At 34.6% G+C, this 27,616-nt stretch overlaps 9 protein-coding genes across 12 annotated transcripts; 4 read left to right on the forward strand and 5 right to left on the reverse strand.

Moving 5' to 3' along the window:
• The first annotated feature begins 856 nt into the window (after nt 1–856).
• On the forward strand, nt 857–4,565 carry LOC127254231 (probable sugar phosphate/phosphate translocator At3g14410). 4 transcript variants are annotated; one of them, XM_051279228.1, is made up of 7 exons: nt 859–1,382; nt 2,213–2,320; nt 2,405–2,439; nt 2,920–3,032; nt 3,154–3,415; nt 3,862–4,002; nt 4,099–4,565. In XM_051279228.1, the coding sequence occupies exons 1-7, from the start codon at nt 1,281–1,283 to the stop codon at nt 4,166–4,168; spliced, it is 831 nt and encodes a 276-aa protein (XP_051135185.1). In that variant the 5' UTR covers nt 859–1,280; the 3' UTR covers nt 4,169–4,565. The 4 variants fall into 4 exon arrangements, with proteins under 4 accessions (XP_051135187.1, XP_051135185.1, XP_051135184.1 ...); XM_051279227.1 differs by having other exon boundaries at nt 864–1,382; nt 3,734–4,002; XM_051279230.1 differs by lacking the exon at nt 3,862–4,002 and having other exon boundaries at nt 857–1,382.
• Nucleotides 4,566–4,659: 94 nt separating this feature from the next.
• On the reverse strand, nt 4,660–5,824 carry LOC127254232 (glutathione S-transferase U25-like). The gene is made up of 2 exons (XM_051279231.1): nt 5,373–5,824; nt 4,660–5,173 (listed from the first exon to the last, which is right to left on the reverse strand). The coding sequence occupies exons 1-2, from the start codon at nt 5,688–5,690 to the stop codon at nt 4,829–4,831; spliced, it is 663 nt and encodes a 220-aa protein (XP_051135188.1). The 5' UTR covers nt 5,691–5,824; the 3' UTR covers nt 4,660–4,828.
• A 911-nt stretch (nt 5,825–6,735) lies between these two features.
• Nucleotides 6,736–8,652, forward strand: LOC127254276 (probable glutathione S-transferase parA). The gene is made up of 2 exons (XM_051279301.1): nt 6,736–7,185; nt 8,188–8,652. Exons 1-2 carry the CDS (start codon nt 6,865–6,867, stop codon nt 8,515–8,517), a joined length of 651 nt encoding a protein of 216 aa, XP_051135258.1. The 5' UTR covers nt 6,736–6,864; the 3' UTR covers nt 8,518–8,652.
• Nucleotides 8,653–8,998: 346 nt separating this feature from the next.
• Nucleotides 8,999–10,226, forward strand: LOC127254275 (glutathione S-transferase U19-like). The gene is made up of 2 exons (XM_051279300.1): nt 8,999–9,355; nt 9,801–10,226. Exons 1-2 carry the CDS (start codon nt 9,035–9,037, stop codon nt 10,134–10,136), a joined length of 657 nt encoding a protein of 218 aa, XP_051135257.1. The 5' UTR covers nt 8,999–9,034; the 3' UTR covers nt 10,137–10,226.
• Nucleotides 10,097–10,618, reverse strand: LOC127254278 (nezukol synthase KSL3-like). Its single transcript, XM_051279303.1, has one exon. The coding sequence runs from the start codon at nt 10,538–10,540 to the stop codon at nt 10,265–10,267; it is 276 nt and encodes a 91-aa protein (XP_051135260.1). The 5' UTR covers nt 10,541–10,618; the 3' UTR covers nt 10,097–10,264.
• LOC127254452 (class I diterpene synthase 2, chloroplastic-like) lies at nt 10,097–12,464 on the reverse strand. Its single transcript, XM_051279544.1, has 9 exons — nt 12,397–12,464; nt 12,228–12,325; nt 11,928–12,142; nt 11,732–11,841; nt 11,549–11,647; nt 11,258–11,473; nt 11,031–11,178; nt 10,699–10,941; nt 10,097–10,617 (listed from the first exon to the last, which is right to left on the reverse strand). The coding sequence occupies exons 1-8, from the start codon at nt 12,462–12,464 to the stop codon at nt 10,726–10,728; spliced, it is 1,170 nt and encodes a 389-aa protein (XP_051135501.1). The 3' UTR covers nt 10,097–10,617; nt 10,699–10,725.
• On the reverse strand, nt 12,423–13,701 carry LOC127254277 (cis-abienol synthase, chloroplastic-like). Its single transcript, XM_051279302.1, has 3 exons — nt 13,550–13,701; nt 13,087–13,467; nt 12,423–12,997 (listed from the first exon to the last, which is right to left on the reverse strand). The coding sequence occupies exons 2-3, from the start codon at nt 13,292–13,294 to the stop codon at nt 12,594–12,596; spliced, it is 612 nt and encodes a 203-aa protein (XP_051135259.1). The 5' UTR covers nt 13,295–13,467; nt 13,550–13,701; the 3' UTR covers nt 12,423–12,593.
• Nucleotides 13,702–14,701: 1,000 nt separating this feature from the next.
• On the reverse strand, nt 14,702–17,630 carry LOC127254495 (pyruvate dehydrogenase E1 component subunit beta-like). Its single transcript, XM_051279622.1, has 4 exons — nt 17,269–17,630; nt 16,992–17,074; nt 16,843–16,883; nt 14,702–15,901 (listed from the first exon to the last, which is right to left on the reverse strand). Exons 1-4 carry the CDS (start codon nt 17,366–17,368, stop codon nt 14,929–14,931), a joined length of 1,197 nt encoding a protein of 398 aa, XP_051135579.1. The 5' UTR covers nt 17,369–17,630; the 3' UTR covers nt 14,702–14,928.
• Nucleotides 17,631–22,058: 4,428 nt separating this feature from the next.
• Nucleotides 22,059–27,193, forward strand: LOC127254496 (polyadenylate-binding protein-interacting protein 8-like). Its single transcript, XM_051279623.1, has 10 exons — nt 22,059–22,938; nt 23,816–23,923; nt 24,085–24,129; nt 25,632–25,704; nt 25,789–25,901; nt 26,020–26,079; nt 26,204–26,251; nt 26,320–26,388; nt 26,646–26,707; nt 26,813–27,193. Exons 1-10 carry the CDS (start codon nt 22,570–22,572, stop codon nt 26,859–26,861), a joined length of 996 nt encoding a protein of 331 aa, XP_051135580.1. The 5' UTR covers nt 22,059–22,569; the 3' UTR covers nt 26,862–27,193.
• Nucleotides 27,194–27,616: the final 423 nt, after the last annotated feature.

Here is a 27,616-nt window from a genome sequence, read left to right on the forward strand (position 1 = left end):
ATCGACTTGATCAAACTTGACGTATGCAAATACCGTATGGTTTCCTAAAACCGGCGAACACGGGACTGAACTCGCTCGACTTCGTTGCACCTGAGTAGGATCGTCCTGATCCATTGTTTCACCAACTCTATCAACCAATACAAATTGCTATCTTCCTCTTTGTGTTTTGATTTTTGTAATTATACCCATCAACTGTAATATGCGAAAACTACACACCATCAAAATACCGCAAGGTTTTTCCATCATTCCATCGAATACCCCAGAACCTTTTGTCAATTGAGTGACATAAGGCCCAGTAGCAATGCCGTGAAAACGTTTATTCTCAACTTATGTATAAGAAAACGTGCAAGTATAAATTTTAAACTTATTGACATACGTTCATGCGTACTCCAAAGATAACATAAATCGTGTGTATCGTAAAAGTGTATACCAAAGTCGATACCTTCAATCGTATAGGATTGCGAAAGCTCTCCATGCTAATTTGCGACCAAAATAGACAAGCATTTTTTGGTATCAAAATTGGCATTTTCCAAAATATTATTTTCTTCTACTAATATTGTTCGGCTAGACTCTTTAATGTCTGCGAACGAATTTTAATCGAAAAAAAACCGAGTTCACGAACGACTCCATTCCTTTAAGAAACATCGTTGTTGTGGTTCTTTATTCAACTTTAGCTTGTATAGTCAAATTTCTGCATTTTGAAGTAATTGCTTAGAAATCCACGGTATATTATGTTGAGAAAATTACTGAAAATTGATTTGTTAAAATAAAATAATTGAAAAGACTTGGTCTTAGAACTGGATGTTATCTTTTCCTTATTTTTAGCAATGTTTGTTTTATATCACAGCCGCAACTTGCCTATATTTCATCAGACACTTCCATTTCCTTCGTTCAGACACTTTCATTTCCTTCGTTTAATCAAATAATAATCAATAACAGTGAACGAGTTCTTTCTCATTCCCAATTCCTCTATTCAGTTTAATTCCAACATATTATACACACGTCTGTGCGGATCAGTGCAGTCCATCGTCGACGACGCAGCACCCTCCGCGCCTTCACTGTCGATCGCCTAGATTTCACCTGCGATCTACTGTTTGGGGTTTTTTTCGCCCTTTCCAAGTCAAACGCCAATGAGAGACTTGCAAACCCAAATCCTCTCTTTACCCTTAATCCCCAATTTTCCCGTCTAATTTCGCCTCTGGGTTTTGGTTTTGGTTTTGGTTTTGGTTTTGGATTCAGGTTGTATTCAGTCATTAGGGTTTCATCCTTGGATCCAAACAATGGCAGATCGCAGCAGAAAATGGCTCAGAGAAGAGTTTGTGACTTACGCCTACATTCTCCTCTACATAGCCCTGTCCAGCGGGCAGATCTTTTACAACAAGGTTCTTGCCCTAAAACTGTTAACTTCTGCATTTATCACAGTGGAATTCGCTGTTAATTTTTCTGTTATTCAGCATTTAGTCGAGCATGTGGTAGGGTTTTTTTATTGCGCTTTTCATAGCTATGGACTATGAATTTAGCACTCTCTCCAATGGATATTTTGGGGAAAATAAGGTGGATTCCATGGGATATTATTCTTAAGCCAAACTGAAGCTAATTTGTTGGATGGTCATTTCATTTTTGAGCTCCTGTTACTTTCTGAAATGTTTATTCATGTCATCATGTCTATTTTGATTTTATGCAATGAGGGATTTCCATAAGCTCTAAGTGCTTGTTGCTAATCCTTAATCTGTCTGGATTGTTATGGTTTGGACACTAGCCATACATTATTTTCCAATTCTAAATGCTTCATGGACTGATGTCATCCAAAAATTTCCAGAATTGCTGACCTATGTCTCAGTTGCATTTAACTCTAGTTAGTGCAAAAACCTTGCCGGTGTGTCGTTCTATTCCTAATCAATGCGCTGTGTATGCTGCTATATGATGTTGCCTTTCATTAAATTATTATCATAAATTTTGCATTATGATAGCAAGAGAACATTCAGAAAGGATACAAAATATATTTTGGTAGTTGAATATGTCTTTGATCGATCATATGTGATCATTTTAATCCTCATTACTAATGAAACCCAAGATCCTGTCAGTAGATAGCATTTATTACAAAATTGGATCTTGAGGAATCATGTTGGCTATATTTCCTGTTTGATGTGGATGTTTGGTTTTAATATCTGTTACATTGACAATTGGTAAATCCTTATTGTACTGAATGCAGTGGGTTCTGTCGTCGAAGGAAATAAACTTCCCTTATCCTCTTGGATTAACCCTGCTTCACATGATCTTCTCCTCTGTTTTATGTATTGTACCTATCAAAGTTCTTAAGGTACTTTTTCTTAAATTTAGCTTTATCATTCAAATGCTTCTCATTATAAAGTATTAGTAGAATATTAATTTGGAATTCTTTCAGATAATGAAGGTTGAGGAAGGAATGACATTGGATATGTGAGTCTTCTTTCCTTTTGATACACACGTATTTTTATTTTTATTTTTTTTACTTTTGGCATCATTTCATGCTCTTATCTTAATATGTTAATTTGGTTTCTATGTATATTCTTAAACAAAAATATACACACCAAGTGTAAGGGCAGATATAATTGAAGTATTTGCCTCCGAAACCATTAGAGAAATTAAATGGAATGAAAGATATACAATACCTACTCCTCACCCTTTAGGGACACTTTCCTTCCCAACTCAATAGGTAGATTTCTATATTCAAATTTTGGTAAGACCAATAACCCCAACACTTAGCTGATTCTAGAGAAATTCTGAAATACCATTTTGTGCCTTTACCTTGATGACTTAACCTTAATATTATTATTTTCTATAACCATGCCTTTCAATTTTATTCGACTTGCATATTTTCCAAGCTGATTTGATAAATGCTATATGCTATTATTAAAAGCATTAGTGCTGATTTTACAGATACATATCCTCTGTCATCCCTATTGGTGCTATGTTTGCAATGACACTTTGGCTTGGGAACACTGCTTACCTGTATATATCGGTGGCATTCGCTCAAATGTTGAAAGCAATCAGTACGTATGTTCTGGCTATTTTCATTAGTGTGGTCATTGGCATTTTATTTAACACTGGCGGAAAAGCTGTAACTTATCTTGTACTTGTGTTGTTGGTCTTCATTATTTGTGGCGTCTATAGTGCCAGTTGCTGTTTTCGTTCTTGGTGTATTGGCTGGACTTGAAGTCATGAGTTGCAAGATGCTTCTGATAATGTCGATTATCAGTTTTGGTGTATTGGTAGCTTCTTATGGTGAAATAAGTATTAGCTGGATTGGCGTAGTTTACCAAATGGGAGGTGTGGTCGGAGAAGCTCTGAGGCTAATATTCGTGGAGATTTTTGTGAAGCGGAAGGGCCTAAAACTAAATCCTATATCTATGATGTACTACGTCAGCCCCTGCAGGCACGCTCTCTATCCTCTAAAATATTGGAACATGATAAAAATTTGTTAAATTACACATTTGTCTCCTGTGAAATACTTTTTTTTTTTTTAAAGAAATGCTGCCATAACTCCATGCTTTTAAATTGATGCAATTTATTTTCCCATTAGAAATTTCTGAGAGTTCTTCTGTGGGTTTTTCTTCAAGTTTTCACCGAGCACAACTGGATATTTGCTGACTATTTTAGATGGCATTTCCTAAATGTTCTATGTTTTATGGGTAGGCAATTTGCAATTTGCCACTGTGTTACACTTTTAAGTGAACTTCTGTTCCTACTACAGTGCCATTTGCCTCTTCGTTCCATGGCTCTTCCTGGAGAGGCCTAAGATGGAAGCGCAGGGGACGTGGAGCTTCAAACCTTTCGTTTTGTGTCTTAACTCCCTCTGTACTTTTGCCCTCAACCTTTCAGTCTTCCTCGTAATTTCGCATACGAGTGCTTTGACCATTCGTGTGGCTGGTGTTGTGAAGGACTGGGTGGTGGTTCTTCTCTCAGCCCTTCTTTTTGCAGACACGAAATTGACATTTATCAATCTGCTGGGCTATGCCATCGGTACAAACAATGTTTACAGCTAATTTTTAAATTCCATGGTTCTACTTTCCTCTGTCTCCTTAGAGATTGTTGTAATGAAAGCATTTGCAATTGCAGCTATTGCAGGTGTAGCTGCATACAACAACTACAAGCTAAAGAAGGAAGCTTCACGAGTAACCACGGATGAACCTGCTACTGAGTCGATCCCACTGGTTTCAACATCAACTTCCAATCAAGAAACAAGGAATACACATTTTTAGGAAGTTCTCAGGTCTACGAGAAAAATTGTCCTCCGAGATAATATATATGGCTTCGAGGGATAATGTTGTATGCCGGTATTTATAAATCTACATGAGCAGCGGACACAAGCCATCCGCCATTGGAGAAGCAGCGCAAAGACTAGGTTCAGTTTATGGGTAACACTTGCGTTTCATTTGTTGTTTAAAATGCAATGGATATTAGGCCAAATGTGAAGCTGAGATACTCAATTTTGGCATTATTTGTAGAAATTGTGCAGAATTTGCCTTATTGGGACACATTATACTTATAGTCTTATACTATCCATCATTGGAAACTTTCTATAACCTCGTGTTTGTGTTTGTGTTTGTGTTCGTTGTTCATTGCTTACCATATTTCTTAAAGAAGAGTACGGTGCCTTTAGAACATTTATATGTAGGATGATCCAAAGCTCGGATTTTCATTCAATCACAAATAAAACATCACATGTAAGCAAAACTACCATTTATTACATATATATTTCTGATATGATCAAATGCAACATAAAGAGTGCAACAATACAGCCATATTATTTATGTTTGCAGAACTCAACAGTATGAAGGTGAAGGAGCTAAGCAACACCATTCCTCTTCTTGAGAACCATAATAAAGTCGCAAACCGTCTTGACATCAGCTGCAGACTTAGCGACGCTCTCCTTCTCCATGCAGCGTTCGCCCCATGCCATAAGCTTCGGGCAATGCTCCTTGATGCTAATGTTGCCACAAATCTCGATCGCCTGGAACCAGTTGTAGTAAGTCACGAGGGCCACGTCGAGAAATCCGAAGCGATCGCCTCCAAAATAAGGTTTGTCCCCTAACTCTGCCTCAAACAACTTTAGAACCTCGATGAATTCTTTCTTGCCTTCCTCTAGCTCTTCCCCTTTCTTCCTCCAAATATTGCTTGCTGAAGTATATACCTATATACATACATATATATATATCCAATATATATGATTAGTTCAATAACTAAAGATATGGCTTTAGTACATAATAAACAATCTCGTAAATCTTATCATTAAATATATATATAGATATATATGTCGATAATTCACTTTTTCGTTTTCATGTTGGAAAAAAAACATATATATATATAGCTTAATTGCAAGATTATTGTACCTTTTTGTCGACAAGATCGGCCCAGAATCTGGCCTGAGCTCTCTGGTAGGGATTAGAGGGCAATAATGGAGACTTATCCTTCCAGACCTCATCGATATACTCGAGAATTATCAAGGACTCACAGATGGGCTTCCCGTTGTGGATGAGGACAGGGATTTTCTTGTGGATAGGATTTGTCTGAAGGAGAAGGGGGCTTTTGTTGCCCAAATCCTCTTCCCTGTACTCATACTTGATGCCCTTCTCAGACAAAGCCACTCGAACTCTCATGGAGAACATGCTGAAGACAGTGCCCAGCACAATCACCTCATCATCACCCATTCTTGCTTAGCTTCCAGAGATCTCTCTTAAGAATTATATATATGATTATTGTCTGTTTATATGGATGAATTGGATCGGTGGGGGTGTATATATATACATACATACACACACACACACAAACTCTATGTATATCTCATGGCTGACGTCATCAATGGTGTTTTCTTTTTACTTCACGAAGACACGGAACTGAAGATTTGAGAAGGATGGGGTGTGCAATCAGTAGTCTTTCGAATAGTCTAGACAACGAGTGACATATATGTTTAGGTTCCGTTTGGTTTAGGGCTGTTTAAATTATCTACTACTATTTACTAAAAGAATTAAAATTTTTAAATAAAAAATTAATCAAACATTTAAATTTTTTTATGTTATTGTAAAAATTAATTTTATATTTAAATATTATATGAATATTTGACGTTTGTCGTCACTACTCTTTAAATAATCTTTAGATAAATTTCGAATGGAACTTAACTAGGTTCGACAAGTTAATAATATTGAGATTACGATTAATATGTTGCGTGGACTATAGTTATATATTGCCACGTAATGTGCTGATTATAATTAATGACTGTAACATCAGCCTTATTTATGAGAAGAACTGGGATCATTTAAGAGGTGGCAGTCCTAATCTTGGCTTCTTCTTTTTTTTTTCCTTTTAACAAAAAATTAATATATTATAAATATATTTTACTTTTAAAAAATATTAAAACACAAATCAAACACACTTTTTATGTATAGTCATTCAAATTTATATTTATATTTTTATTTAAAAATAATTTTGTTTTTTAATAAAAACTATATTTTTTTATTATTTTATTTCATTTTTATCCTTTTTTTTTAAAAAAAAAAAAATTGTTTTCGATTGACATAATTTTAAATATCTAAGATATTTAAAAAGAATAAAAAGATTTCTCAGAAAAACAACTAGTAAAGTTAATGATTTTCTTTCTACACACATTTAATTATTGTCCCCACTTGTTCATCCGCCACCGCCCTTCCGAGTATCTTTTCCTTTTAGCCCAAGTTTGGCAAGTAAAATTAAATCCTACTTAATTAAAAAACACAATATTATAGTAATATATTACTTCTTCGTGACCCCATTATAATTAATTCGCTGCAATCTGTGCAGCTAACCCATTAAAACCTAAAACTTAAAGAGATCCAGATCAGATCATTAATGGCGGAAGACGATGAGCTGATTGTTCTGGACTTTTGGAGCAGCCCCTTTGGTGCGAGAGTGCGAATAGCTCTGAGAGAAAAGGGATTGGAATTTGAGTCGATAGAGCAGGATTTGGTCAACAAATCTTCACTGCTGCTGGAGATGAACCCTGTCAATAAGCAATTGCCTGTCCTCATCCGCAACGGGAAACCCATCTGCGAATCCACCATCATCGTCCAGTACGTCGACGAGACCTGGACAACGTCAACGCCTCTGCTCCCCGACGATCCCTACCAGCGATCTCGAGCCAGGTTTTGGGCCGACTACATAGACAAGAAGGTCAACTTCTTATCCCCCAAACATAAATGAAATTCAATTGTTGGTTCATTGGGACCTAAATTGCAGTGTTTGTTCTTATTAGGTTAGGGTTTCCTCATCAGTTTTAATTTCTTTTCAAGAAGGGTTTTTGTCTTTTTTTTCTTTTTTTGATATTGTTTGTTATCAGTATTTTATTGAAGAGGGGTTTTTTAATGGGATTGGATAATTGGATGAAGAGATTAGGAATGATGACGATGAATTGATTTCAAATTAAAGATCAGAATCAACTCTTTAAGGTTGTGTTCGGAAATGTAGAGTCTTGGAAGATCAGTTCATGGAACAGTCAAAATCATAATAAGATGATATTAGCTCCGTTTATATTTTTGAACAATTTTAAAAAATAGTAACAATTAATATTTCATAAAATGTGTGAAAATATATATTTGTAAAAAGAATACTACGATGATTTTATTTTTTACATAACATGCTAAATAAAATCACGTTTTAAATATATAAAATACATACGTATACTATTGATGGTAATATAAAAAACTATTTAAGAATATTCTATGAATGTTACTATTTCTGCTTGTCAAAATGATGTCATGTAATATAATTTGGGCGGATAGATGGATTAATATTATACGTTCGGTGATTATGAGGTAAATGTATAATAAATAAAATACTTTAAATTATAAGGAGATTTAATAAAATATATGTTGAAAAAAGTATTTATTAATATTGTGAAGTCTATATGAAAAATATATTGAGAAAAAGTAAATATAAAGAGAGCGTGGGTTTCTAAATAATTTTTATATGGCCCAAGGGTGGATAGACTACACTAATTATTATTCTATTTGTTATCGAAAATTATATTTATTTGATTTAAGTACAAATTTTATTAAATATGGATAATACTTGTTCATTTTTTATGGTAAAAATTAAAAATTAAAATAAATAAAAATATTACAAAAAAAATAAATTATGAGCATAAATTTGAATAACATTTGCATTATTTTGTAGATATACAATGTCGCAAAGGCATTGTGGGTAGACCAAGAGGGAGCAACCGAACAACTGATCGAGTGCTTCAAGACGATCGAACTAGAGCTTGGCGAGAAGCCATACTTGGGAGGCGACACATTTGGCCTTGCGGACATCAACCTAGTATCATTCTCGAGCATGTTCTACACTTGGGAGAAGTGTGGCAATTTTAGCCTAAGTGTCGAATGTCCTAAATTGGCGACGTGGATCACCCGGTGCCGGGAGAGGGATAGCGTCGCAAAGTCTCTGCCCGATCCACATAAGATATATGAATTCTTCATGAATTTTAAGAACAATGCTTCAAATTGAGAAAAAATCTTAAGAAGAAGCCTCCGAATACTTGCAATATGTTTTAAACGAAATAATTTCGTCCAATCGAATGTAATAAATACATTTCTTCCTAACTTTAGTTGGGACTAAAATATTACATCATATTGGAATCTACTCCTTAACAAGCAATGCATTTATATCATCGACAATATTCTCCGGCTATATCGGTCACATGAGCTCCAACAATTTTTGGGCTCAAATTAAATAAAGCCCGAGTTAATTCAGAGTCAGCTATTACACTTATTTAATAATATTATAACATAAAAGTACTAAAATTAAAATTAATGATTTTCTTTCTACACACATTTAATTATGTTCCCCACTTGCTCCTTCAACATGTTCATCCACCGCCGCCCTCTATACAATTTTTTTTTGTTTGTTTGTTTTTAGCCCAATTTCTCTACTTAATTTAAAAAAAAAAAAAAACAGTAGGATAAGTCGTGACCCCATTATAAGAGAGAGCTCGGATAGGATAGGATAGGATCGGATCAGATCAATGGGGGAAGATGATGAGGTGATTGTTCTGGACTTATGGAACAGCCCCTTTGCTGCAAGAGTGCGAATAGCTCTGAGAGAGAAGGGATTGGAGTTTGAGTCGATAGAGCAGGATTTGGTCAACAAATCTTCACTGCTGCTGGAGATGAACCCTATCAATAAGCAAGTGCCTGTCCTCATCCACAACGGGAAACCCATCTGCGAATCCACCACCATCATCCAATACGTCGACGAGACCTGGACAACGACAACGCCTCTGCTCCCCGCCGATCCCTACCAGCGATCTCGAGCCAGGTTTTGGGCCGACTACATGGACAAGAAGGTCAACTTCTTATCCCCCCAAACATAAATGAAATCCAATTGCTCCTTCACTGGGACACAAATTGAACTACATTTTCTTATTTAGGGTAGGGTTTTCTCATCAATTTTAATTTCTTTTCCAGAAAATTTTTGTTTAAGAGTGGTTTCTAAACGGATTTGGATAATTGGATGAAGAGGTTTAGAATGATGGTGATGAAATATTGATTTCAAAGAAGATCAAATCCAATATTTTAAGGTTGTGTTTAGATCTTATTTGGAAATGTGGAGTCTTGGAGAGTTCCTGGAACAGTCAATCAATAGAATTTAATTATAGAAAAATTAAATTAAATTCATGATTTTTAGAATCAATTATGGAGTGAATTGAAATGAAGAGGTGGATAGACATATATTTCTACATATCAAAATATATGTTAGTATATCTTAATTATTAGTATGTATATTTGTAGATATACAATGCTGCAAAGAAACTGTGGCCGGTAGGCCAAGAGGGGGCAACGGAGCACCTGATCGAGTGCCTCAAGACGATCGAATCGGAGCTTGGCGACAAACCTTACTTGGGAGGCCATGCATTTGGCCTTGCCGACATCAACCTCGTATCATTCTCCACCATGTTCTACACCTGGGAGAAGTGTGGCAACTTTAGCCTAAGTGCCGAATGTCCTAAACTGGCGGCGTGGAGCAGCCGATGCCGGGAGAGGGATAGCGTCGTAAAGTCTGTGCCCGATCCACTTAAGTATTATGATTTCCTTATGAATCTTCTTGAGAAGAAACCTTCAAATTGAGCAGAAATCTTAAGAAGCAGCCTCCAAAGTCATGTTTTTAAACCAAATATATCGTTCAATCGAATATAATAAATGCATCATTTATAAGTACTAAGGTTCTGTCTATAATGTATGTAGTTCTTAAAATTTCAGACAGTAGAAAGCTCCAGAATTTCACCATCATCGAGTTCAACTTTCAACAATCCTCTGGAGTCGAGTGGCTTCAAAAGCAATGCATTAATATCCTCGACAATATTCTCCGGCGACGAGAATTGGTCGCCACCATCTTCGGCGTAGACCCAATTAGCAATCTTACAGATCCCCCAAATGAATTCTCGACATCTTCTAGGAACCATGTTTCCCTTACTCAGACAAACCATCTGCAACACTTTCCTCTGACTCTCTTCTTTCATTCTCTGCGCCATCGAAACAGCTTCCTCCTCCGACACAGCTCCTCCAGCTGTCAGAATTCCGATGATGTTCAACCTTCTTTCTGCTCCCTCTGCTCAAAGCTCAAAAAATACATTGTTAGAATCCACCAATCCTAAAATATAAACATTGTTAGATGAAGGCTTATGATTACCTTGTAAGTCTTGATGTCGTTGAGGAGTCAACCGGCCAAGCTTGCGTGGTACAACATTGTAGCGAAATCGGGAGTTGATGATAAGCCCTCGGGTATTTTGTGTCCTAGAAAATAACTGGCCGAACTAATCGAGAGTTTCACGGTGGTAGTTATACAAGAAGTGGATATGTATTGATCCATGGTTGTAATCTTCTTGTCTCCCCAACCCTTCTCATTTAGAAACTCTTTAAGTACCTCAAGCCACTGCTCCAACAAAAAAAAAAAGTGTAAAACTAATGATCATTGTTATAAATCTAGGAGATGAAGGGATATTGTTAATTATGAGGTAGTACCAATTCGTGTAGTTCTTGCTTAACACAACGGCCTTGCACGGCATAAGCCTTTTTTGCATGTTCGTCGATGGTTTTGCATATTGCAGTATACATAATCTCTACTTCTCTAGAGCTGTAAGAGATCTCCTCCAGCTTCTGCTTATCCCAGCTGCAATCAGATGATGCAAGATTTGTTTGAGCAAGAATCATACTTTTCGGCGTAACAGAGAAGAAAGGAGAAAACATACTTTTTTAATAACTCTACGAGGCTGGTAAACTCTTCTTTGGATCCATAATTATCGATAAAATCATCAATCACGGTTGAGAGAACCGTGCACTGAGCAAAGGTTATACGAGCCTGGGCTAATTCAGGGTCAGCCATTACACCAGCACCAAATGCCAAAGAAACTAGCGTAGTGTCCCTCGATTGTTTCAAGCGATTCATATTGCAGTCGACGAACCACCTGTTTCAATTGACACCCAATGCATCATTAGTTATATATACTAACATGTCAAAAAAAAAAAAGCAATTGTTGTACTTCTGCACTTGTTTTAGTTCTTCCTGATACTGTGCTTGGGAAATTCTGAAGTCTTGCTCTGCGAACATGGCAAGTTCGTCATTGTAAATTGTACGAGGCCTAATGTTCAAGACAATATTGCAGTTAGCATCGACAAAAAATCCAATCAAATTAAGGAGATATCAGCTATAGGAGAGGTTCCACCTATATGCTGTTTTTAGCATTTGAAATTCTTGAGCATCATATGATTCGATGGTTCGTCTATGACTAACTCGATCGAGTTTTCCATAGAAATTCCTCAAGTCATGTTCCACCTTTCAAGTTCCAAACAATATTTGAGTCGAGTTAGTTTGTTGAGGAATGAGGAGGTCATTCCCCTGAAAATCGACAAGAGTATCACCTCTCTACATAGTTTCTTGTCCAGAATGTTTTGGTTCAAGACTTGTTTCTTCAGAAATTCTCTAGTCCATGTAAGAATTTTCTCCAAAATCTGTTCTTCTTCGTATATTCTCAGTTGTGAAGCTCGGTAGAGTTCTAGACATGTTGCGATGCTGGTGTTTTGTATTCCACATGTATCAAAGAACTTCTCCTCATCAACAAAAGCAGCTAATTCGTCTAATCGAGGTACATGAAAAAACAACACACTATTGTTAATTTGAAAGTGAAAGAATTATGTAATGACAATGGAAGAATACTGAACCTGATGAGACATCATATCCATTGGTTCGTAGCAGTCGAAATGCCATGGCTAGACAACTGATATCAGAGAATATCTCTTCGTCTTTCGCCAGCCAACCCCTGTTTGCCGTGGAAATTGGTTATGCAGCAAGCATTTTGATTATGTAGGTATTGAAGTAAAGATCTATTACCTATATATTTCATCAAGAATATTGTGAAGCTCATCTCTAAAATGGCAATTGACTCCCAACCTTTCCATGGTGTCAACAAGACGGAGACGAGTGCGTATGTGCATAGGATAGACACAGGGTACTTCATAACAAGAAAGAGCATGAATATTCATCAAAACACACAACGTGTAATCAAGAGCTAAATTCGACAGAATATATTATCTTGCTGAGCTCACCCGATCCATCAAAAGAGTCACAACTGTAGCCAAGTATTGAAAGCTTTTATGATCATCAGGGTATCGAATCAGAGCAGCAGCAGTGGTGGCCGGAGAGTCGAACAACGAACCATTACTTCTTCTATGGTTTAAGAGCTGCTTCCAATCACAATAGTCGCCAAGTCCTTCAGCAACATACGCCAAGTTAGAATAATTTCTTCCGCAAAGCCCAATTTCAGAATCTCGACTGTGAATGAGTGAATCGATCAGCCTCTGGCTTAATGGAAGAGTTAAATCCAGTTCGAGAGCACGATCAACCATGGCGGGAAACACGATATTAAATCCAATTGGAGACAACTGATCAGCAGAAGAGGCAGCCCAAGCATTCGATCCAATATAATCCAAACCTACAGTTTAAACAAAATCAAAATCCAACAGACATCACTGTAATACAGAGATCTAGGATTTGCAGACATTAAACATGTAAGTTCATTACCTCTTTGGAGAAGGCGATGGCCGAGGTTCCATGTACGGAGGGCGAGGATGCATGCCAAAGTGCATGAAAGCGAGTCCTTAAAGAGGGAGGGGTGGCCCGGATTGAGTCCCCAGGAGCCATCCCCATTCTGGTTTTCCACTACCCATTGGAGGCACTGCTGGAAACGAGGCCTAGACCTTCCGGAATATTCCCCCAGCTCCGGCACCATTGCCACCCATGCTGTATCATACGCTGACGGCGACACTTCCAGCTCAGCATTATTATCACTGATCCTCAAACTCTTTCGAATCTTCTCCTTGTAGTAATCTTGATCCAACTTCCGGGCAGGCTCTGATGGAAGCTTTACAATGGATTTCGTTCGTCTTCCCAATCTCCCGCCTCCTGGAGAAATTCAAACAAATAGCATCAACGTCCATTTACATATATATATATATATATATAAAGAGATTAATTTCTCCCATACTCGTTGAATTTTCCTGGTGCAGAGGAGGATTAAAACGACGGCTCGGGCAGCCGATGACATTATTATTATTATTTTTTTTATATTATTTGTGGAGGGATACAAGTACAATCAACGGCGGACGGCTTCAAATATAGATGAAAGACCGTGTAAGTTGGTACGTGCATCAATGCACACTCACGTTTATGGGCTAATTTCACAAATAAATTCATATATATATATATATCTATTTGTATATATCCACTTGATCGGATCTGAGCAGTCGCTATATATTGAAGACTGTGTTTAAGAAATAAACAATCATAGTTCAATATTTTCCTTAATTAATTTTCCATGTCTATACTTGTCTTTGTTTACTGTGTTCATTAATTATATTATCAGCAATTCAGCATGTGTCCGCCCGACAAGTCTTCGATCTTAGAGGGGAAAAAAACTGTCACTTTTATTTATTTATTTTTTAATTTTATTTTAAAATATTATATTTATTTAATATTTATAATAATTATATGGTAAAAAAATATATACAATATGTAAGAGAATAAAATTTTCTATAATACATATAAATAAAAATTTAAATATACACATATATTGGGTATAATATAAATTCATAATCAAATTATATAATATAAATTTTATTAATTAAATTTAATACACATTTATATTATTTTATTAATTATCCATGAAATCAATGTTAACCTTAATTCATTTTAATTCTGGCTATGATAATGTATAAAAATAACCAATGTTTATCTCATTCTCTCAGCCAACTTAAATTCAATAATACAAAAAATGAAGTAAGATAATACGCAGCATGCTGAATACATGATCCGGCTTAGTGGTATAGGATAAACCGGTGACCGTGGAGTACAAAAATAAGAGAATAAGTGAACCTAATAATATAATGTCCTCTTCATATGAGAGGAAAGAAACAACAACAAAAACTTTTTATAAAAATAATAAATATCAAAATTGATAAAAGATTTATGTTGATGTTCCTTTTATATTATTTATTTGATTTTTATGCATGACGGATTTAGCAAATGCATATTATTTATTTGATAAATAAATAAATAATGTCACATTTTCATATCGGCGCAACAAACTTCCTAAACATAGGAAATGTAACTAATTTTGGAACTTTAAAATCACTAGAGAGATCATAGCAAAAGGATGGAAATCCAAAACTTGATTTATCAACACAGAAACATGTGTTCTAAATCTTCCAATGTTCATAACCATTTAAATTAAGCTAACAGAAAAAGCATTCCAATGAATAACACAGCAGCAGCAGCAGCAAAACTAAACAGAAAGTGCTTGAGATAAGAAACAATGGTAAAAGAGGCAACGAAGGAGAAGCAAGTACCACAACCATTGCTAAAAAACTACCCACAGAGCTGCTCGACGGCAGCGACGATCTGCGCCGGCTGAACGACCGTCCACTCCTCCAATGTCCCAGCATAAGGAGTCGGCACGTCCTGCGACGACAGGCAAACAATCGGAGCATCCAAATAATCGTTAAAATTCTCATTAATTGCAGCCGTAAGGCTCGCCCCGATGCCCCCGGTTCTCATGCATTCCTCAACGATGAGCACCTTGTGCGTTTTCTTCACAGAATTCCCGATGGTGTAAAGATCAAAGGGTTTCAAAGACCGAATGTCGATGACCTCAGGATCGTAACCTTTGTTGACTAAAGTTTTCGCAGCTTGCATCACATGGTACCTCATCCTCGAGTACGTCAGGATCGTCACATGCTCCCCGGGCCTAACCATCTCCGCCTCTTCGAGGGACAACACGTACTCCTCGTCGGGAATCCGCTCCTTGAGGTTGTAAAGAAGCACGTGCTCGAACAGCACGACAGGGTTCTCACTACGGATGGCAGCTTTCATCAGACCTTTGGCATTGTATGGAGTCGAACAGGCAACCATCTGTATTCCAGGAATGGACTGGAAATAGGACTCGAGTCTCTGAGAGTGTTCTGCCCCGAGCTGGCGCCCGACTCCTCCTGGCCCTCGGATCACAGTTGGGATCGTGAACTGCCCTCCGGAGGTGTAATGCAACATTCCACAGTTGTCGGATATTTGGTTGAAGGCCAGTAGAAGAAATCCCATGTTCATGCCCTCGACGATTGGCCTCAGACCAGTCATGGCTGCACCAATGGCCATGCCTGTGAAAGAATTTTCAGCAATGGGCGTGTCGAGCACCCTCAGATCTCCATATTTCTCCGCAAGGCCTTTGGTGACCTTGTACGAACCTCCATAATGGCCTACGTCTTCACCCATGACACAAACTCGAACATCTCTGTCCATTTCTTCCTCCAACCCTTCTCTCAGGGCTTCAAATAGCAAGAGTTCATGCCTGAAATTACCAGTAATGTCATTTCGAGTCTATACAATATATAGAATAAATATTTCGACATAAAAAGGAGTTGCTGAAATACAACAAGCATGCACATCTTTTAGATGGACTATTTTCTCATTAAACGATGTTGAAGTCATATATAGATATCATTATGTGCTAGTAATCATGCTGAAAATAAAAGCATTGTGTTTTCCCCAATTTCGACTGATGAAAGAGTGTCCCCTACCTACGGAGAACACTGAAATAGGTAGAGTTTACGATTCTAAATTCAAATGAGTACTAAACTATCAAATCATCCTTCAAAAGATTTGCAGAAAATCTAACAAACATCCACATGAAATAAATAGATTAGCCAACCATGTCTTCGAATTTTCCTGCCTTTCACATTTTGCTGACTTCAGAAGCATGCTTTGGTAATGCAATATAATTGAAAGGAGGTAGTTGCACGATGTGATATCTATATGAACGAGCACATGTACTTCATTTCTCACTATCAATTTACCGATGAGCATCTTTAAATGGAAACTGATATTATCCTTAATGTCTACAATTCCTATCAAAACATCAATGTACATGTCCAAAGCCTAGCGATCCAACACAGTTGATCAAAAGCATTGTTTCGAAGAAAATATTTGCAAAAGTAGAGCAAATACAAGGACATAATGTTGGTTAGGATTCAGATACTTTGAAGAGCTCAACCACTATGTAGAGAATGCTTTCACTGTCTTATCAATAACATGCAAGAAACAACTGCGAATTTCTAACATAATGAAATCAGAAAATGCACTTTAAATTTATATGTTTTTCATTGGATGAAGTTTGAATCTACATTAAGTATCATGTTCGTAAGATGAACTGTAAATCATATATTTTCATAGACGCATTATCAGATCAATTGAATCTAATGACAGATATTGGGTAAGATTTCGGAAACGTACCCTGGTTTCGAAGCTGCTGAAGCAGAATTTTCAGCCTGTGCCTGAAAACCCCCAAATGCAGAAAATATGACAAAAATTCTTTTGAAGAAACAAAATCCAAATCAATATTATCGACGAAAGAACCTAATAAGGCAAGAGGAAACACAGACCGTAACTGCTTTGGTAACCGCCTTTCTCGCCTTCCCAATTCCACGAATCGGATCAAAACTCGAGCTTTTCTCAGATCTAATCACTGATATAAACAACAAACATTAAAATCACGATTAGAAATCACAGGTTAATGAATCCAAACCGATTACTGCTACGATATCATTCAAGATTCAATATCAACCTAAAATTCCCAAATTTCCCCAACCAAATTCGAACTGCTCAAAATCAAAATTCAGAAAAAAACCAAAAATTAAAAATTAAAAATTAAAAAGTAACCTGGGAGGGAACAAACGGGAAAGGCAGGCGATTTATTGGAGTGATCCGGGAGCTGAAAAGAAGCCGACGTGACTCCAACAGATTGCAAGATGGCAGCCATGTACTCCTCGGTGAAGGGTGCGTATGAACGAGAGCAAAATTGGAGATTGAGTGAAAGGAGAGAATCGGGCAATGTGTGTATAAATAGAATAGAATCAGGGAGAAAAAAGAGAAGGGGCGGAGAAACAAATGCAAGGTCTGGCAAGATATATCAATGGCGATGATACCAAAGAAGATGCAGATGCAGGTGCTGCAACCCAACCAGTTTTTTCTTGCCTAGCCTTAATACGCATCTCAACTGTTAAGACCTAACAACGTTTTTACATTACATGGCCCCGTGCTGTGTAATATTATTATAAACACTACTTTAGAATTTTGTATAACGTTTTTAAGGCTAAAATAACTAGACCTTGTTTTATTTAAAATTTATTCATTTATGAAAATATATATATATATATATATGTATAAATAGATATAATCAACATTACAAGTGTGTTTTGAATTTTAATTTTTTAAGTGATTTTATTTTATTTTTAAGATTGGGCCACTTTGAGTCACTATTAACTTGGGCCAAATTTGAATTAACATGGGCCAAATTTGAAGGAGATGTTTTTAAATAAAAAAGTTTACTACTTAACGCGAACATATTACTATCAATAAAAAATACTTTCTTCGTCCCATAATTATAGTTTATACGAATAGTGAGTAAAAAGTATGGATAAAATACTTTTTTGACTTGTGAATGTATTAGTATAAAAAGTAGTGGCAATTGTGTAATACTAATGAAAAAATGAGAGTAATTTTATAATGATTTATTTATGGAAATGAGACTATTGTTTTGAGATTGACAAAAATAATAAACAAGACTGTTGTATTGGGACGGAGGGCGTAGTTCTTATAGAATATTATATTTAAATACTACTATTTAAATTAAAATTTAAATTATTTCAAATCAAAATTAAACAAACTTTAAATACTTCTTCCGATTGATTAATTTAATTATCATTTTTATTCAATTTACTTGAATATTTTCTTGCAAAAAAGTATATATATTTTTATTTTGATTGCTATTTTATTAAATATCTTTTTTCTTAACACAAATATTTTTACTTTTTGTTACATTATTATTCTTGCACAAAAAAAAAAAATTGTATATTTATTAGCCGGACGGAAAGAGTATATATCAAATATTTATCTTAGTTATATAAGAGATAGTTTGGTATAGGTAGACTCAGTACCATGAGATTTATGATTTAAAAATTTTTAACGCTATTTAACATCGTATATTAGTGCATCATTTTTCGGCATTCATTTTTTTCCATTCTTCGTATATACGAGAGAAAAATAAAAAAATGAATAAAAATAATTTTCTCATTTTTCTATATCGAACATATCCTTAGGATTTGTTTATTTTAATTGTGTATAATAAACTTTTTTCGTTTTTCATTCAAATTTTGTTTATCCAAATATGTCATCATCGTTTATTTACATATAAAAATGCATAAGTTATGGGTTTGTTTGTATTGCTACCGCTTAATGTATATAGAATGTTATGTTCTATTTTATGTTTGTGTTTTTATCGTTTTAAATTCAAATTATACTATTTTACTTTAATTTCAATAAAAAAAAAAAAAAATTTATAAAATATTATATCAAAATATTATTTAAATAAAAATATTCATTTCAAACCACAACTAAACAAAACTTTTAACTTTTTATTTATATTTCATGTTCTTAACTTTTGGCTCGTCCTCCTGTCTGCTCGTTTGACATATATAATTTTGAAGTTACAATTTTTTTTATATACATTTATCCTTTATACTTTTATACCTCGTTAACGAAAATTACTCCCATCTCACCATATAATCGAAAGGTTCAATTAATATCGATATGATAATTGTATATTTCATGCGAAACTTTTTATTATATATAATTAGACCATAGATTTATAAACTAATGGTCATATATAAAATGCAATATATATCATTAAAACATATCATTAAAGTACATAAAATTAAAACAAGATAGTTCTATATATCCCGTGCCACACAATGCAAGTACAATAATAAAATACAACAAATCTAGAGCGCACTCGAAGTGTAGCGACTGCAAATTCACACATAAAAACAAAAAAAAAACAATAAAAATGCAACAACCAAAAAACAATAAAAATCAAATCCCGCGAGGAGATCGATGAGGTAGTTAGTATATATAGTAGTAAAGCAAGTGTAATTTGCTACGTCGAATGTCGCCTATTTTGACGGCGGCGGCGAGAAGAAAGGAAACGACGGCATGGAGGTTGGGAAGCCGGGAATCGATGGCATGGAGGTTGGGAATCCGGGGATCGATGGCATGTTTGGGATGATGGTGCTCGGAAATGGCGGAAATGCCAACTTTGGCAACGAGGGATTAATAGTCGGCAAAGGAGTGGTCGGAAATGATGGAAATTTAGGTGTAGAAGGAAGAGGAGGGATCGCCGGGAATGCCGGTTGAGAAGTTTGCAGAAGGTTGCGCGACGACGCGGCGGTTGACCGGAGAGTGGCCAAGAGAGTGATGGTTAGGATGATCAAGTGAAAAAAAATTAGGGTTTTAGAGGCAGCCATTGTTGGAATTGGGAATTGGGAATTGAGAATTGATGGTTGATTTTGATGAAAGTAATTAAGGGTTTGTGTTGATTATGTGTTATGTGTTGTGTTATTTATAGTTAGTGAGTTGATGAGTTGGGCAAGAAGATGAACTTGTTAGGTTAACTTCTTAAGTACTTAAAGTTATATTTGTTACAATTTTGATTACCAACCTGACCAAAATGTATTTAATTTATATAAATGTATATAGATGATCAAGTGTCAAATATCTGAGGCCAAAATTGCAACTCTTAATCTCATGACATGAAAATATTATATTTAACAATTATGTATCAATATATATCAAATGACAACCCCTTTATTTATATTGAATTATACAATATTAAACAATATTGAATAATTTCTTTTATCCAATAATTATACTATTAACCATTCATTTCATATTTATATAAATGTTGTCATAAAATAACAAAAAAATAATAATGCCAAAACTTGAAAAAAAAAAAAAAAACTTGTTTTCTTTGGAAATTATATCATAAGTCATATCTATCCATGCAAACATCATTGACTTATTCATACAAATATTTAAATGTTATTTTTAGACGTATTTCCTATTTCAATTTAGAAACTTACAAATTAATGGTCATTGTCCTAATACCTAACACCTACACAAAATATTAAATGCACCAAAAATATCAATACAAAATAATATAATAATTTTTAAAATGTGAAATGAATTTATTATGAGAGGTAAGAATTACTATTCATACAAGAAATACTAATAGTAAATTCTTCGCATATAATCAGAGTTTTATCAAATAAATTATCTATAAAATTGTGCTAACACCTAAGTTTGGGTAGTCGGCGGGTTCGAGTATGAATTTCATACCCGACACTTGATCCGGGTTTTTTTATGGGTATCTCAAATCCAAACATATATATATTTATTTAAAATACATCTATTTGATTAATTCAAAAATATTGAATTTTCCTTCGAGTATATTTGGTTTGATGAATTTGGAGGGCGACGAAGGGGAGGGAATAAAAAAATTACAATTACCTCATTTGGTTCAATTTTTTTAAAGGAGTTGGAATATAAAATAAATTTAAGTTATTTTTCCTTAAAATCGGAGGAATTTGACAGGAAGATAAAGATGTCTATGTTTTTATTTTATAAAATTATTATTATATTTAATTATACATAAATTATTTTATACTGTATTTTATAATTAATAATTAGTTATAATATTTTTAAATTTTATAATGTAATTAAATTATAAAATAAAATGTTATATAAATTAAATTAAATTTATTTTAATCATTTAATTAAACTGTTAGGTTTTACTCCCTATGTAATATGGGTGTATTACTGTAGACACAATTTAGGTAAAATATAATTAGTAAATAATTAATAAATGTTTGGTAAAAATAATTAGTATTTAGTAAAAATAATTATAAATTAAAATTAAGATAAATAAATAGTTTAATTAAAATTAAGAAAATTATAAAATTTAAAATTTAAAATGCGGTTAAAATGTATAATTATATTTTCAAAAATAGAAAGGACAAATTACGTGGGACAAACGAAAATAGAAAATAGAGACAAATTATGTGGGATTGAGGGAGTAATTAATAAAATAGATTCATGTCTATTATATTTATATTGTAATTTATTCTAAATAAATAAAATTTATGTTAAAATAATTATTTTGTTATTGAATGATTTAATTTTTTTATATATAATTTTTTTTTATTTACATAATATAAATATATATTTATTTTAAAATAAACTACGTTATTCATTGATGTTTTATTATTAAATTAATAAAATTTTATTAAATATTTTTATTTTTATTTATTTATATTAAAGATAAAATAGTAAAATTATTATATTTTCTCTTTCACCCTCTCCCACCTCCTCTCCATTCCATTAAAATTCCTCCCCCCACCCCTACCTTGATTTTGAACCAAACTGACCCTAATAAATCCCAACTATCCGACCTGAATGCCTATCTATACAAAGAGTATCGACAACAAATTCCAAAATTATAAAAAAATAAATAAAGCCCAAATAAACAAATGAAAACTTTGCCAAACATGGAGTATTAAACTATAGAATAAAATGAAATAAACAAAATCCCTACCAAACCTAAGATCATCATAGGAATTGACAAAGATGAAGCGGCTCGGCTCGGCTCGGCTCGGCTCCAGTACATGGTTGGGCCGTTGGCTCCGATTTCTGCATCCCATCTTTCTCCCATTCCTCAGTTAAATTGGGTGTGCGTGTGTGTCTGCTCCCCATTCCCATTCTTGTTTAGTTTGTGCATCAAGGCCAAGGCCAAGGCCAAGGGCAAGCCGAAGAGCCGTACAGCTGCTTCCCATAAACCACCACCAAAACCACTGCCACCACTTTGTGATCAAGAATATGCTTTAGGGAAAATAGCCCTTATTCACATTTATGGCGTCTGTTGTATAATTGTGTCGTCTTTCCTCGTTGTTTCTCTTCTCTGTTTAATCTTTCTGGGAATGGGTTTTTGGGCGGAGATCAAGGAGCAATCGGAACATTGTTTTTGACCGATCTCTCTAATTGAGGATTTCTTTTGATAAAGTAGTGTCGGAATTTTTGTTTTTGTTTTTAATTTTAATTTTTTTTTGTCTGTGGTTGTTCGTTGATTCCATGGCTGCCGGTGCGGAGGTGTTTGGTGAGGCGGCGGCGGGGATGGATTCCCCCACCGCTTTTGAGCCTGCATCACCGAAACATACAGACTCTGTCACTGAGAAGAGCGTTGAAAACAATGGAAATTCTGATTTCGGTTCTGAGGTGGATGTAGACGACGGTCCAAAGGATTCGGATGTTAAGCCCAATCTCGATTCGAAATCAGAAATGAAGATGAAGAATTTCGTTGATATGTTGGAAAAACTGAAGCTGAATCCCCTGGCTAAGGAGTTTATACCTTCATCTAATTATTATGGCCAAATTGGGACTTATGGCTTTGTGATTTCTGCTATGAATTCTGGAAATGATGGTTCTCCGGACAATCGTAAGGTAGAAAATTTGGATATTCTGTTTCTATCCGATTGATTGAATTAATTGCACTCTGTTTTCGATTTTTGGATTCAATTTATTAGTTTTTTTTCCACATTATAAGATGGTTTAGTTTGTGAAATTCAATGGTGGAAATTCAGTCTTCGTTCGATCATTTAACTGCCCTTATTTTCGATGCCTCAGATAATGCTAAATAAATTATATGTTTCTGCTTCTGAGCTTGAAGGTGTGGTTACAGATATGAGTTCACCTCACCTGCAAGATTCTTTCAAAATCGAACACATGATCAAGCTAAAATTTTCTAAATCAGTTGGAGAGACAAAACAAAAATGGAAGTTGTGTTCATATGGTTTGTCCATTTGTAGATTCTTAAATGGTTTTAAATTTTACCTTAGAAAAGAATTTTCCAGGACTGTGGTTTTCATATATTTATTGTGAATAATGTATTTCATGAATGTATTGAATATAATTCTCTTACGGCTTTGTTTACTTGATGTGTAGTTGTATACTATACAAATTTACAGTGTCATAGTGACTTGAAGTTGTCATTTTGAGATGTATTATGTTCACTTGATGGTTAATATGTCATCATTAACCTTACAAACATTCACATATTCGGAGCAGTTCTTCCCCAAACTGTCCATGTTGACAACAATGCATACAACATTTGTGTGATAAATTTGGTAATCTAATAATTTTTTCAGCATCTTATGTGGTAATGCATTTACTTTTTCCACATATCTCTCGGTGTTTACGTATCTGATCATTTAATTGTAAAATTGATGTTCCTGCCGTTCTTAGTTCTGTCTTGACATCCTTTAGCTTTTTGTCTACTGTTTGATTGGCCAAGCTCTGATTGTGCTCTCTTGTTTTTCAGAAGAGAAACTACAGCTCAGGCCGGAAAAGAACAAGTAGCAGAGCTTCTAAAGCTCAGAGAGAAGACAGTATCAGGCGGACTGTCTATGTATCTGATCTTGACAATAATGTAAGTATAACACCGAAAGGATTTTATTTCCCTGGTTTCATGGTATATCATTGGGGTGTTTACTATAAAAGAGGAATTAGTTTAAAATGCTAATTAGTCTTTTAAAGTAAACATGGCCTATGAGGATTTAAGCTAATGTGGCTTTTTATCTCTCAATTAAGGTTACTGAGGAGCGACTTGCTGCTGTGTTCAGTGGGTATGGACCAGTAAGTTTTTCTACTCAAGATTGACGTGGATTATTCCACTGCAGAGTTAATGATAGTAGCTTCTTTCTGCTTCAGCTGCAGGATTATATTTTGTGAAATTCTAAAATGAGAAGTAAAAAATAAGAAAATTGATTGTATGGTCAGTAGATAAGTTCACTCTGGTGATTCTTTTAAATTCATTAAGGCCCCATTTGGTTGGAAGGATTTTGATTTGAGGGTGGATTTTAAATGAATGATTTTGAAATACTTTAGTAAAGGGTATTTGAAATATAAAAATGGGATGATTTGAAATCCATTGCCAATTTTGGAGATTGGAAATTCATTGCATTGTCAAATGATACTAATGGATTTGATAGAGTAATTTGAAATACCTTAAAGGTGTGTTTGTTTGGGGGATTTGTCCCAAAATCTACTATTCATCCAATTTTTTCCCCCCAAAAATATCTAATCAAACACCTATTTTTCATTTTTTATATTATACTAAAAATTAATTTTACATTCAAAACATCACATCACTACCTATTTATATCACATCATATAACTATTCAAATTCAAATTTTTTACTATTCAAATCTCAACTCAAAATCCAAACCCCCAAACAAACACATAATCCAAATTCCTCCAACTAAATGGGGCCTAATTTTATTTTCAAATGACTGTTTATAATAGGTTTGTTCTAGTTTGTTCATCTATTTACAGTACTATATTTGTAAATATGGTATATTATTAATGAATTTGACATGAATTCGTATTCAACAAGCACTGGAATAGTTTTGGCACCAGTTTCTTAGTAAAACAGCAATGATTTGATTTGATTTGATTTTCTTTCTAAAATAAAAAATACTGAAATTTAAGCTATGCTACTGTGAATTTAATACTCATCTCCAGTTCCAATGGATAATCCACAATACACATCTACGGAATCATTTGGTGAACTACCTAGACAGTTAGATGGGAATCTTGTACTTTCTTCTGCCATTTGATCACTCTATACAATGGTAAATATGGTGATAGTTTTCTTCTGCCATTTGATCACAGTAACCTTCGAGGTGACAGTTAAATTTATAAATTCTTGGTAACAGTAATTTAGAATTTTCAGAAAATCAATTGGTGATGACACGTGTTTGTAATTTTTCGAAACTAGATAATAACCATGGCCTGTTCTCATGTGGTTCACGTGTAAGCTGAATTTATTGTGTTGGAAGTTGTTGGTTTGTGTGCACCAATGCTGTTGTTTTGGAAGTTTATGTTTTATTGCTAGTCGAATAGCCATGCCCAATGAACTATACATTTTTCTCTAAACTATTAATTAAATTATTCTGTTTTCCTGAAAATGTTTTGTCTGTCTCTGTTCTCATTAAATTGGTGTTTTTGCTCGGAAAGGAAACAGACGCCATTATATTAAATGTTGTACCATCCATGTGCAAGGAATAGTCCATTCATTTTACTTTCGGTCCATAGAACTGAATATGTACAACATTTCTTTCTTTCTTGTATTTCAGGTTGTTGATTGTCGTGTTTGTGGCGATGCTCACTCTCGTCTCCGCTTTGCTTTTGTAGAATTTGCTGATGAATGTGAGTGATCATATTTTGCCCATAGTTACTTTTCATCCTTGTCGGAGCTCTTAATACGTTGTCTTTCTTCCTGTAAAATGACAGATTCTGCCAAAGCTGCTCTTAGCCTGTCTGGGTCACTGTTAGGATTCTCTCCTATCAAAGTCATGCCTTCAAAAACTGCCATTCTGCCTGTGAATCCAACGTTCCTTCCCAGGGTAAGAGCAAGCTTTCAGTTTTGTTTCCTCTGACAACAAGTTTCTTACATCATTTCTCTGCATGTTATTGGTATCTAATCTTGTTGTGATTAGTATATAAACTGATTATAATGTGCAGTCTGAGGATGAACGCGAGATGTGTGCTCGAACAGTCTACTGTACAAACATTGATAAGAAGGTAGATTTTTTATTGATTTCTTTGTTTACCTGTGTCACATGGTTTACCCAAATTTGGTTTGTGATCCTCTTTCATTTTTAATCACATTCCTTCAATTTTATTTTATTTTTTTTTTCGAGTGCAGGTTTCTCAAGCTGATGTCAAGTTTTTTTTCGAGAGGAGATGTGGAGCGGTATGTGTAGAAATGACATCCAATAAGTTGGGTTCGTCAAATGTTTGAGTTTGTATGACTTTTTGTAGGTTTCTCGACTGAGGCTCTTGGGAGACAACGTGCACTCCACACGAATTGCATTTGTTGAATTCTACATGGTATATTCACTTTTTCCATAATACAATTCCTTTATCAGCCAAGGCCACTTTTAGTTTAACAATAAAAGTCTATTTGTCGTGTGTTGTCAGTATTTGTATTGTATTAAAATATATTTTTACCGTTAGTTTACAACTCATGTGCTGTTAGTATCAGCAGAGTAACAGGTGCCTATAACATCATAGGCTTATTATTAGTTAAACCGATGAAAGAAAGATACAATTTTGAAATTATTCACGAATGTTGCTAACTTTTGCAGGCTGAGAGCGCAATCCTTGCTCTCGATTGCTGTGGCGAAATGCTAGGATCCCAGCGCATCAGGTACAAACAAAACCAAACTGTGTTAACAAGGAGTGTTGTTGCAGAGCCAAGTAAGAAGTTTCGACTTTATTACTGATTCTTTTGATCGATTATAATGTTGTGCAGGGTGAGTCCTTCGAAGACGCCAGTGAGGCCAAGGCTTCCTAATGCGTAACTGCAGATGAAGACTGATGCAGTGAGATTAAGATTCTACTTGTTTCGGTTCTCCTTCTTCTACTCGCGACTTTGTTTTCTTGCACCTGAGGTTATTTCTTCTTGTTCGACGACGACTATTACTACTACTGCCTGCTAAGTTCTTACAATCAATCTTGGATGTTGATTAGTTCTTACTTTGCTATATACTATGCTATAATTATATCTCCTCTTTTAATTTGGCTGCCTTCAGCACTCGAATGTTGCTTTAAAATTGAACCAACTTTTTTGTTGGGTTATTTAGATTTACTTATCTACTTTAGTTGGTCTCTTTTCAATTTATAATTTCATGCATCTTTTCTTTTCATAATTGCAAGGTTTAGAATTTTTATTTTTCTTTAAATTGCATTTTTTATTTTTTATTTTTTTTTTTAAAAAAATTATTATTCTATTTAGAACTTATGTTATCAGTGAATAGAATATGATCATTAATGGATAGGATATAAGTAGGAATATTTAGGTTGGGGTTTCACAAACATTTTCCAAAGTTTTGTCATTATGTATCAAAGGCTACTTCTTTTTATTATTATTATTATATATGTTTATTTTTTTTTAGTGCTGTGAGAATTTTCGATCGAATTTAATAACCTACGAATTAGGTCCGATAATGTAAATGACTATTTATTTTTAAAGTAACCTTAATTCATTTTTATATAAATTTAGTTTATTTTGATTATTCAAGCACATAAGTTGAATTAACAAGAGAATGAAGAAATC

The sequence above is a fragment of the Andrographis paniculata genome, unplaced genomic scaffold (assembly GCF_009805555.1).
Source record: "Andrographis paniculata isolate CXL003 unplaced genomic scaffold, ASM980555v1 Contig52END, whole genome shotgun sequence".
NCBI classification, from domain to species: domain Eukaryota; kingdom Viridiplantae; phylum Streptophyta; class Magnoliopsida; order Lamiales; family Acanthaceae; genus Andrographis; species Andrographis paniculata.